Consider the following 12,273-nt stretch of genomic DNA (forward strand, 5'->3'; position numbering starts at 1 on the left):
AGTGACGAGAGTCTGGAACCTTGCAAGAATTTGCAGCATTCTCAAACTATATGTGGGGGAAGGGTGGGAAGATGAAGAAAAAAAAGGATAAAAGCAATCAAAGATGTGTATTTGTTGTTTGGAATTATGTCATGTTCAGAACAGATTGTGTCACCTGCAAATATCAGAACTGATTCCCATTTTCCAAATAGCTCCAACATGTCCTTCTGTTACAGTATATGGAAACTGATGCAACAGACTTTTAACACCATAAATCGGCGAGTTGCTTTGTTATGTCTCCCCTCTCGCTGTGAAATGGGGACACCTCTTTTTCCCTAATGTGGGAGAAAGAGGGCCTGTGGTATGTTGAATTACTGGGTGAATGAGTAGACTTTGGGGTACTGCAAGTCTATATCTTTACTGATGCTTTGCTGCACACTTGCGTGCTTGGTGGAGGGTGCAGATAGTTTTTTGCTGGTGGGGAAAGGGGGTCGTCACTTTGTTGCTGCTTATGTGTTGGGGAGCTGGGGGGTCTTCAGGGTTCTAACATTTAACTGTCATTCATTCATTGGAGTACTTCTCTGTTTTTGTGGATGTTTGCTAAGAAAAAGAACTTCAGGATGTATATTGTATACATTTCTCTGACATTAAATATACTTATTGAAACCGATTAAACATGTTTAAGATCTAAAAGTATTTACATCTGAAGATATTTTACAGGTTTAAATTTAATGTTTGATTTCTTTATCCCATGTGTATTTACCAGAGATAACAGGGATGACCATGGAATGCAAACCAGCTAGCTATTAGTGCCTTCGAGACAAGAAGAAACAAATACATGGAAAACATCTAATATTTAAATAACTATATTTTAATCTTTCTAAAAAGGTATGTTGATTTAGGACTATTTTCCAGTGGACACAGCAGGGGGAAAAGATTAGTAGGTCCTACTAGCATTCACCCAAAGATTCTGAAAACTTGTCAAATTCTCTGAGCAATCAGCAACTGAACCAGCACTCTCTTTTCTCTGCCATTACTTGCCAACCTTCTTCATACCATATACTCCATGGTACAAAGTGGCCTCTTTACAGCTGGTTGAAAGAATGGTAACAAACTGCTTGCAGATCGCTCTGTTCTTGATCAGGGGTTGAAACGCTGAGGGATTATGTAAAAATTCTGAGACGACAGACCACGTCGTAAAGTACAAAGCAATATCACAGACATGACCAATTTCATTTGCGTACATTATGAGCTTAAAGAATATGTTAGTGATTGTTCTGTTGTGTACAGAATATGTCAAAGAACCGGTGATCGATTGTTCAGTGCTTCTGTGTGGTGCCTCTCTGTTTTAATTCATACTTGGCAACCACTGTCCTATGAACCTCATCTGGACCGTCGGCAAGTCGCAATGCACGTGCCCAGCTATGAAACTGAGCTAATGGGTAGTCACTGCTGAGTCCAGCTGCTCCAAAGGCCTGGAAGATATAGAAATAAAGAGTCAGTGTAACTGTGCTGGTTCCTTAAGGCCGTTCGTGGGGATGAGCTCTCATTAAAATGCTCCCAACGGCCTGCATCTCTAATAGCCTCTGACAACAGTTTGTGGCAGGAGCACTCTGCTGATACTTGCTGACTGTTCCTGTCACAATCGTCGCTGATTTCATTTGATGCAAATGATGCATTTCAATGTACACGTGACAAACAAAGCTAACCTTTAAAAAAAACAGGGAAATCACTGACAGAACAAGGGACAAGTGAAGTAAACGGCAGAAATGTTATCTTCTGGCTGGAGGTGATCATGTTTGTGCATAATAATCAAGTAATCCCCATGTCAATACTGAAATACTCTGTTATTAAAAGATGCTATCCGATAGCTTACCCCATAACTACAAAAAATCCGAATTAAATTGGACAGATCAGAGTGTTAGAGCTTCGTAGTTTTAGTTTTGGCTTCCTTGCATCATGTAAATTATGATCCTGGAACGCCCAACCTCCAAATTGGGGCGGCACGGTAGCATAGTGGTTAGCACGACGCTTTGTAATAGAAGCGATCTGGGTTCGATCCCCATCACTGCCTGTAAGGAGTTTGTACGTTCTCCCCGTGACTGCGTGGGTTTCCTCCGGGTGCTCCGGTTTCCTCCCACAGTCCAAAACCCACCGGGTGGTGGGTTAATTGGTCATTGTAAGTTGTCCCGTGATTAGGCTAGGGTTAAATAGGGGGTTGTTGGGCGTTGCGGCTTGAAGTGCTGGGAGGGTCTATTCCACACTGTACTTCAATAAATAAAAAACCTTCAGCTCAGCCCGAGTTTCTTAATTTTCCAGGTGCTTTAAGGAAAGGATAAACTTGATCCACATAACTTTGAAACTTTACTCAGAGGAGAGAACATACCTTACCAGGCTATTTTATCTAGTCAATTAAGGATTTTCTAATTCTTAAAAAATTGGATGCTGTAAATGTGCAAATGATGATATTTAAAGGCAACTTTCAATGAGATTTTGTTAAGAAACCCTTTTACCCTAAGCCTTCACAAGCAGAAGAATGCTGGAGGAACTCAGCAGGCCAGGTAGCATCTATGGAAAAGCGTGAATAGTTGACATCTCGGGCTGAGACCCTTCATCAGGACTGGAAAGGAAGTGGAGAAGTCAAAGTCAGAAGTTGGGGGGCGGGAGGGAAGAAGTACAAGGTGGTAGGTGATAGGTGAAACTGGGAGGAAGGGGCAGGGAAAAGCTGCGAAGTAATTGATGAAAGAAACAAAGGGCTGGAGGAGGGGGAATCTGGTATGAGAGAATAAAAGACCACGGAAGAAAGGAAGGGGGAGGTGATGGGCAGCTAAGGAGATAAGGTGAGAGAGGGAAACAGGAATGAGGAATGGTGAAGGGGAGGGGCAATTACAGAAGTTAAAGAAATTGATGTTCAGGCCATCGGGTTGGAGGCCACCCAGACCGAATATTAGGTGTTTCTGCTCCGACCTGAGTGTGGCCTTATCATGGCAGTAGAGGAGGCCAGGGACTGACAAGTCAGGATGTGAATGGGAAGTAGAATTGAAAAGGGTAGCCACCGAGAAATTCCGCTTTTTGTGGCGGATGGAGCGAATGTAGTCTCCCAATCTAAGGTTTACACAATCACTTCAAGCATCGATTGAACCCAGGCAATGAAAAGGAAAATTACCATTTTCTCTAGGTTTTATTTTGATGCATAAGGGCTAAAGCTTGAATGAAAGAATAGAACTATCAATTGATTAGTAGTTGTACATACAAGACACACCTACCTGGATGGCACGATCAATAACTTTCAATGCCATACTTGGTACTACCATTTTAATCATGGAGATTTCCGGAGCTGCTTCCTGCAGTGACAAACAATTAAACATTCACAAAATTGTGCTTCAAACATCAACAAGAAACAGGAAGATTGGATGCCATACACAAGGTTATTAGGGTAGGAGAAAATTAGCCTGGTAGATACTGAACATCTAACCATCTACAATCCATTAAGAACAGTAATAACTTAAAAATAAGCATTTTAACTAATGAACAATATCATTAAATTGCTAAAAATTTTAAATGAGTTCTAGTGCGGTTGCGCTGGTCGTGCATGCAGCCCGTTACAGCCGTTCCGATCAGTATTCTTACTTTTTAACTTACGTTATTTTTTATTTTTTATACGGTAACACATCGAAGCTGCACCCTCTCTAACATGCTGGTAGAAAGAGTTTTATTTGGGTTTTTAGCGCTGGAAATAGTTACATTCCGACACATCTCATTAGCGGGACAGAAGCATGGTTGCATTGTTTATTCCAGGGACCAGCTGCTTGCACTTATGCCGGCCGGTTTAGCGAGCAGAGCGGTGGACACCCCTGCTGAAATCTGGAGGAAAACACACAGAGGATGCAGAGGGGGATCACAAAGTCAAGGAAAGAGGACCAGGTCGAGACAACAGAGACTTATGGAGAAGAGGAGTTCAGTGGGTAATAAAATGGACGAGTTCATGCCCCTAGCCAGGCGTCAGAGAACATTTCGGGAGTGCAGTGTTATGTGTTTCACTGAAACGGGGCTGCATGAGGACATACCCGATCAAAACTTTTCACGGACGACTTCCAGACCGTTCGGGCTGACTGGAAGTGTACTAAGAGTGGTAAGCGTAAAGGAGTCGGGTGCTTACTGTTCTGGTTAACAACAGATGGTGCAATCCAGGTCATATTACGATTGAGGAACATATTTGTAGCCCGGATATTGAACTTTTTACTGTTGGACTTCGGCCATATTCCACCGAGATACAACACTGGGCGGCATGGGAGGTCGTTCCTGCCTGTGACCATCGAATTTGCAGCTCCTCCCATGGAGGGTCAGACACCCTGAGCCAATAAGACCATAAGACAAAGGCACAGAAGTCGGCCATTCGGCCCATCGAGTCTGCTCCGCCATTTTATCATGAGCTGATCCATTCTCCTATTTAGTCCCACTGCCCCGCCTTCTCACCATAACCTTTGATGCCCCGGCTACTCAGATACCTATCAATCTCTGCCTTAAATACCCCCAATGACTTGGCCTCCACTGCCACCCGTGGCAGCAAATTCCATAGATTCACCGTCCTCTGACGAAAAAAATTTCTTCGCATTTCTGTTCTAAATGGGCACCCTTCAATCCTTAAGTCATGCCCTCTCGTACTAGACTCCCCCATCATGGGAAACAACTTTGCCACATCCACTCTGTCCATGCTTTTCAACATTCAAAATGTTTCTATGAGGTCTCCCCTCATTCTTCTAAAACTCCAAGGAATACAGTCCAAGAGCGGACAAACATTCCTCATATGTTAATCCTCTCATTCCCGGAATCATTCTAGTGAATCTTCTCTGTACCCTCTCCAACGTCAGCACATCCTTACTTAAATAAGGAGACCAAAACTGCCCACAGTACTCCAAGTGAGGTCTCACCAGTGCCTTATAGAGCCTCAACATCACATCCCTGCTCCTATACTCTATTTCTCTAGAAATGAATGCCAACATTGCATTTGCCTTCTTCACTACTGACTCAACTTGGAGGTTAACTTTAAGGGTATCCTGTACGAGGACTCCCAAGTCCCGTTGCATCTCTGAACTTTGAATTCTTTCCCCATTTAAATAATAGTCTGCCCGTTTATTTTTTCTGCCAAAGTGCATAACCATACACTTTCCAACATTGTACTTCATTTGCCACTTCTCCGCCCATTCTTCCAATCTATCCAAGTCTCTTTGCAGACCCTCCATTTCCTCAGCACTACCAGCCCCTCCACCTATCTTCGTATTGTCAGCAAACTTAGCCACAAAGCCATCTATTCCATAATCCAAATCATTGATGTACAATGTAAAAAGAAGTGGCCCCAACACGGACCCCTGTGGAACACCACTGGTAACCAGCAGCCAACCAGAATAGGATCCCTTTATTCCCACTCTCTGTTTCCCGCCAATCAGCCAACGCTCTATCCACGTATGTAACTTTCCCGTAATTCCATGGGCTCTTATCTTGTTAAGTAGCCTCATGTGTGGCACCTTGTCAAAGGCCTTCTGAAAATCCAAATATACAACATCCACTGCATCTCCCTTGTCTAGCCTACTGGTAACTTCCTCAAAAAATTGTAATAGGGTTGTCAGGCAGGATTTTCCTTTAAGGAGTCCATGCTGAGTTCTGGCTATCTTGTCATATGCCTCCAGGTACTCTGTAACCTCATCCTTGACAATCAACTCCAACAACTTCCCAACCACTGATGTCAAGCTAGCAGGTCTATAATTTCCTTTTTGCTTCCTTGCCCCCTTCTTAAATAGCGGAGTGACATTTGCAATCTTCCAGTCCTCCGGAACCATGCCAGAATCTATCGACTTTTGAAAGATCATCGCTAATGCCTCCGCAATCTCCACAGCTACTTCCTTCAGAACACACGGGTGCATTCCATCTGGTCCGGGAGATTTATCTACCTTTAGACTATTCAGCTTCCTGAGTACTTTCTCTGTTGTAATTGTGACTGCGCACACTTCTCTTCCCTGCCACCCTTGAGTGTCTGGTATACTGCTGATGTCTTCCTCAGTGAAGACTGATCAAAATACTCGTTCAGTTCCTCTGCCATCTCCTTATCTCCCATTACAATTTCTCCCAGCATCATTTTCTATCAGTCCTATATCTACTCTCAGCTGTCTTTTACTCTTTATATACTTGAAAAAGCTTTTAGTATACTCTTTGATATTATTTGCTAGCTTCCTTTCATAGTTAATCTCTTCCCTCTTAATGACCTTCTTGGTTTCCTTTTGTAAGGTTTTAAAAACTTCCCAATCCTCTGTCTTCCCACTAATTTTTGCTTCCTTGTATGCCCTCTCCTTTGCTTTAACTTTGGCTTTGACTTCTCTTGTCAACCACGGTTGCATCCTTTTCCCACTCGAAAATTTCTTCTTTTTTGGAATATACCTGTCTTGCACCTTCCTTACTTCTCGCATAAACTCCAGCCACTGCTGCTCTGCTGTCTTTCCCGCCAGTGTCTCTTTCCAGTCAACTTTGGCCAGTTCCTCTCTCATGCCACTGTAATTTCCTTTACTCCACTGAAATACCGACACATCAGATTTCGGCTTCTCTTTTTCAAATTTCACAGTGAACTCAATCATGTTATGATCACTGCGTCCTACAGGTTCCTTCACCTCAATCTCTCTGATCACCTCCGGTTCATTACACAATACCCAATCCAGTACAGCCAATCCCCTGGTGGGCTCAACAACAAGCTGTTCTAAAAAGCCATCTCGCAGACATTCTACAAATTCTCTCTCTTGAGATCCAGTGCCAACCTGATTTTCCCAATCCACTCGCATGTTAAAATCATAAAATGTTAAAATGATGAAATTATCATAACACTGCCCTTCTGACAAGTCTTTTCTATTTCCAGTTGTAATTTGTAGTCCACATCCCTGCAGTTGTTTGGGGACCTATAAATAACTGCCATCAGGGTCCTTTTACCCCTGCTATTTCTTAGCTCAACCCATAAAGATTCTGCACCTTCTGATCCTATATCACCTCTTTCTAATGATTTAATATCATTTCTTACCAATAAAGTCACGCCTCCCCCTCTGCCTACCTTCCTATCCTTCCGATACACCGTGTATCCTTGGACGTTCAGCTCCCAGAGACATGCATCCTTTAGCCAGGTGTCAGTGATGGCCACAATATCACACCTGCAATAGACTGGTCCTGGACTTATTTTCCATCTGGCATAGTTTCCATTTTGTTGTTTGATTGTTTGTGGTTTTTGTATTGCTATATTTATGCTCTATTCTTGGTTGGTGCGGCTGTAATGAAACCCAATTTCCCTCGGGATCAATAAAGTATATCTATCTATCTATGAGTTGTACTGTACAAGGGATATGGCCCCACAATTGTAATTTTTGGTTAATTATTATATGTTTTTTTATTTTATTGAGATATACTCTTCCAGTCTTTTGAGCTGTGCCGTCCAGCAATCCCCCAATTTAGCCTTAGTTAATCACGGGACAATTTAGAATGAGCAATTAACTTACCCGGTATGTTTTGCACTGTGGGAGGAAACTGGAGCACCCGGAGCAAACCCACACGGTGATGGGGAGAAGGTACAAACTCCTTACAGATAGTGGTGGGAAATGAACCCTGGTCACGGTGCCACCCAAATGTATCGAGGTCCAGTGAAAAGCTTGTCTTGCACACTGTTTGTACAGACATTACACAGTGCATTGAGCGAGAACAACGCAGAATAAAGTGAAACAGCTACTGAGAAAGTGCAGTGCAGGCAAACCATAAAGTGCAAGATCACAATGAGGTAGATTGTGAGGTACGATGTGGGTGATCGTGGTTTCTACATGACTATGATTGTTCTTGGTGTATTTCTGCAAAGGTGGTTTGCCTTGTCTTCTGCTAGGTAGTGTCCATTAGACCATAAGACATAGGAGTAGAATTAGGCCATTCAACCCATCGAGTCCACTCTGCCATTTCATCATGGCGGATCCCGGATCCCATTCAACCCCATACACCCGCCTTCTCATCATATCCCTTGGGACCTGACTAATCAGGAATCTATCAACTTCTGCTTTAAAAATACCCACAGACTTGGCCTCCACTGCAGACTGTGACAGAGCATTCCACAGATACACCACTCTTTGGCTAAAAAAATTCCTCCTTACTTCTGTTCTAAAGGGTCGCCCCTAATTTTGAGGCTGTCCCCTCTAGTTCTGGATACTGCCACCAGAGGAAACATTACAAGATGGGCAACCCCAGCCATTTCAATACTCTTCAGAGATTGTCTGCCTGGCATCAGTGGTCACATAACCAGGACTTGTGATGTGCACCAGCTGCTCATACAACCATCCACCACCTGATCCCATGGCTTCACGTGACCCTGATCGGGGGGGGGGGAGGGTGCTACACCTTGCCCAAGGATGACCTACAGGCTAGTGAAGGGAAGGAGAGTCCTACACCTCCTTTGGTAGGGACATACTGTATCTCCACCCAATACTAAGGAACCATTTAATAGTCTCATTTGCTGCATCCAGAAAGGATGCTTTCTATGGTGGATTGATATAAATTAGTAAGGGTTGACGGGGAGATGCCAAATTTCTTTACCCTTTTGAGGAAGTAGAGGCTTGGTGGGCTCTATTGGATATGGTGTCTCTGTAGTTAGACCAGCACAGGTCACTGGCGATGTTCACCTCTCGGAATTTGAACGGTCTTAATCACTCAATGTCTTACTAAATGACATGATCAAGCTCAAATATAGGCCCAGCGCTTGTTTTTTGCTGCACAAATACTCAATTCTGGGTCGAACTTGGAGATAAGCACACACAGATTTCACCTTCAACAGAAATGACATGATTTCTATCCTTGCTCTTGATGCAATAAACAGCTTGCTCACACATGTAGGAAGTTGAAAACTGCAGCAAGATGGTCATTGCTTTCCTATGAATGGCAGGCAGGATACTCTTCTTTCACAGAAATCCACAACTTGTCCCGGTGCAGGTCAGTAAGTCTCATCTTGAGTACACGATCAGACTGCAGCTCACAAAGTTCTTCTTCTCGCAAAGTCAAGTTCTCAGGCTGAGCAGAAGATTCAGAGGAAGGGTCCCTCACCCAGTCATACACTTGTGTTGAAAGGGAGGAACAATTCTGTTCTGCAGTTCTTCTAGGTGCTTTTCAGTAAGACTCCAGATGTTCTAACATCCTTCCTCACTGTCATTTTCAAGTAGCACTGGAAACATTTCAAGATTTCCTTTTGCAACATGATTTTTCCAAAGATTCAGTTTCCTTTTAAATTCAAAAGTCATTTTCTCCAGGGCCTTACAGAGGCTTGTTCAACTGGTTCAGATGATGAAAGATGTCTGCTAAGTAGGCTAGTTTCTACAGCCATTCTTCATCTTCAAAGCACTCAGCAAAATCTGGGCTACTATTTTCTTGAAAGTACTCCTGCAATTCACCTTTCAGCTCAAACACCCTGTTGACAATTCTTCTGCTAAGCCACAGATTTCTGTATATAGCAGGAGATTGGTGTGCTCTTTGTCCAGGTTTTCTCAGTTTTTTTAAAACACATTCTTTCTTTTTAAATCTTTTTATTGAGTAAGTATACAAAAAAGGTAGGCCATATAAACATTAATACAATGTTGAAGTATAATAAAATTCCAAAAGATATCAATACCAAAAAAAATACTACAAACAATGTAATTTAAACATAAGAAACCAAGATAACATAATAGTATACTAAATTTTATATATATCAATGGAAAAAAAAGAAAAAAAAACCCCAAAAAAAAACCCACCGTGCAGCTAACTAAAAGCAAGGCAAAGCAATGGGCTAACTTGAAACCAAACAGAGTTAAACTTAAAATCACGTCCTCAATCCCGACCTCCATTAAAAACAGTGAAAAAAAAACAAGAAGGGTAAATATTACATTAAATGAAAATATCGAATAAAAGGTCCCCAAATCTGTTCAAATTTAAATGAAGAATCATAAAGGTTACTTCTAATTTTCTCCAAATTCAAACATAAAATCGTCTGAGAAAACCAAAAAAAGGTAGTTGGAGCATTAAGCTCTTTCCAATGTTGTAAAATACATCTTTTCGCCATTAAAGTAAGAAATGCAATCATTCTACGGGCTGAAGGGGAATAAAACACATTCTTGAATGAACTATCTTTGTTTAATAAAGTTAACCATTTTTGTAGCATCATCCAGAATTTTTCTCATTTCTTCTTGAAGAGTTTTTGACACCAGCAGCTCTCTTTGAAGAAAGCAGTGTGTTGTGACAATGTCAGGATTTCCTTTTTAAGAGAAACATCTAATGGTGCCAACCATTGATGGGGCACCATCAGAACAGATGCCAGTACAGTTCCTGCAAGACAGACCTTTTGTTTCCAGGTATGAAGACAAAACGTTAAATATATCTTGGCCTTTGCTTGTTTTGGGCAGCTCTTTGCAACAGAAAAGTTTTCCTGAATTTCACCATCATTTACAAATCTTACAAATGCTACAACATGATATTTATTGGTGAAATCTGCCGACTCATCAACCTGGATAGAAAAGTTGTTTTTCAGTTTTTCACACAAAAGCACTCCAGCATCATGTGACATGTCATCGATACAATGACCTATTATACTGCTTGAGAATGAAACTTTTTCAGTTTCTTATTTTTTGTAATTTATTTTTTATTGAAGTTCATCATCAAACATTTCCATAAGATGTATTTCAGATACTGTACATCTACATCACATGTTCATATTTGTCACAAATCTCCACATAATATTTATTTGAGGTATACACTTACAGTAAAGAGAGGGAAAAAGAACAAGCAAAAGGAGAAAACTATGTACAAGTAGGGAGTGATTTTTTTTTACAACATATTCATTGATTTGTGAGAATAAAATCAGGCCTATGAGGTGTTATGTAGTTAAACCATTTTTCCCAGTATGAATCAAATTGTTCCAACTTATGATTAACAGAGTTGAAAAAACGTTTAATTTTTTAAAAATCACGATCTCTCACAGAATCCCAAGCGACCTCCTGCAGACCCTGGTGTTCCGCGGAACCCCGGTTATAGAACTCTGCTCTCGGGCCAAGGCGCAAAACAGAGCACTAACAGTCACACACAGCACAGCACAAAGTACATATAAGGTGGCAAGCACATGGAAGATACCAGTAAGATACAGTCACACAACAAAATAGTCCAAGACTCTGAGCCCATGAATGTTGCAGCAATTTGAAATTGAATACAAAGCGGCTTGTCGTCTGCTGAGTGAACAGTGGGGGCAGCACCAACTCCAGCCTGGACGCTGTGTCCAACCACCTCTGACACCTCTCTCCTGGACAGCTGTAAACAGGCAACACCACGGCTTGAGGCCTGGTGATTACAGACCACATCCATTCAGTATGGATGTGGTCTGTAGTCAGTGTCCATTATTAAGGACCTCCAGCACCCAGGGGATGCCCTCTTCTTACTGTTACCATCAGGTAGGAGGTACAGAAGCCTCAAGGCACACACTCAGCAATTCAGAAACAGCTTCTTCCCCTCTGCCATCAGATTCCTAAATGGACATTAAACCCATGGACACTACCTTTTCTAATATACAGTATTTGTTTTTTGCATGATTTTTAATCTATTCAGCATATGTATATTGTAATTGATTGATTTATTATTATTATTATTATTATATTTTGTTTTTTTTCCTTCTATATTATGTATTGCATTGAACTGCTGCTGCTAAGTTAACAAATTTCACAATACATGCCGGTGATATTAAATCTGATTCTGAGTATCGAGGAGCAATCTTGAGTTTGCAGTTGTCTGCCACTTTGGTACGCCATCTCATTTCTCTGACCTATCTGTGAAGGGCTTCTAGGACTGTTCTACAGAAGCCCAATACAAACTTGAAGGACAGCTCCTTATCATCCATCTGACAATGTTGCAGCCTTCCAGATTCAATATCAAGTTCCACAACTTCAGGTAACCTGCTTTCCCTTTCTGTATCAGAACTGGTCATCAATCTGTCATATGGGCTCATACCTTTCTCTCCAATGGACCTGCTGCACAGTTGTGCATTTTGCAAAGTTTTACATCTCACTATTTAACAGCCATCAATTCATGGCTTTAATATTTTTTCACTTTTCACTTTTCACTTCCCCAACTAACCTCAACAACTTAGCTTCAAACCTCGCCTCACCTTAAATATTTCCACTGCTCTGTCCATTGCTCCATTACCTTCTCTTCAATTCTTGGTTTCATTTACTCTTTCCCAGTACTGACGAAGGGTTTTCAATCGGAAAAAAA

General features: G+C 41.7%; 1 protein-coding gene across 2 annotated transcripts in view; it reads right to left on the reverse strand.

Annotated features, from left to right (window-relative positions):
• Positions 1-829: 829 nt before the first annotated feature.
• acad11 (acyl-CoA dehydrogenase family, member 11) overlaps positions 830-12,273 on the reverse strand; it is a 103,571-nt gene continuing 92,127 nt past the window's right edge. For both annotated transcript variants that reach the window (XM_063034635.1, XM_063034636.1), the window contains 2 exons: positions 3,246-3,323; positions 830-1,454 (listed from right to left, as the gene is read on the reverse strand). In XM_063034635.1, coding sequence (XP_062890705.1) covers positions 1,299-1,454; positions 3,246-3,323 — 234 coding nt within the window. In that variant the 3' untranslated portion in view covers positions 830-1,298. The remainder of the gene's footprint in view (positions 1,455-3,245; positions 3,324-12,273) is intronic.

This window comes from Mobula hypostoma, chromosome 27 (assembly GCF_963921235.1).
Source record: "Mobula hypostoma chromosome 27, sMobHyp1.1, whole genome shotgun sequence".
Lineage (NCBI taxonomy): Eukaryota > Metazoa > Chordata > Chondrichthyes > Myliobatiformes > Myliobatidae > Mobula > Mobula hypostoma.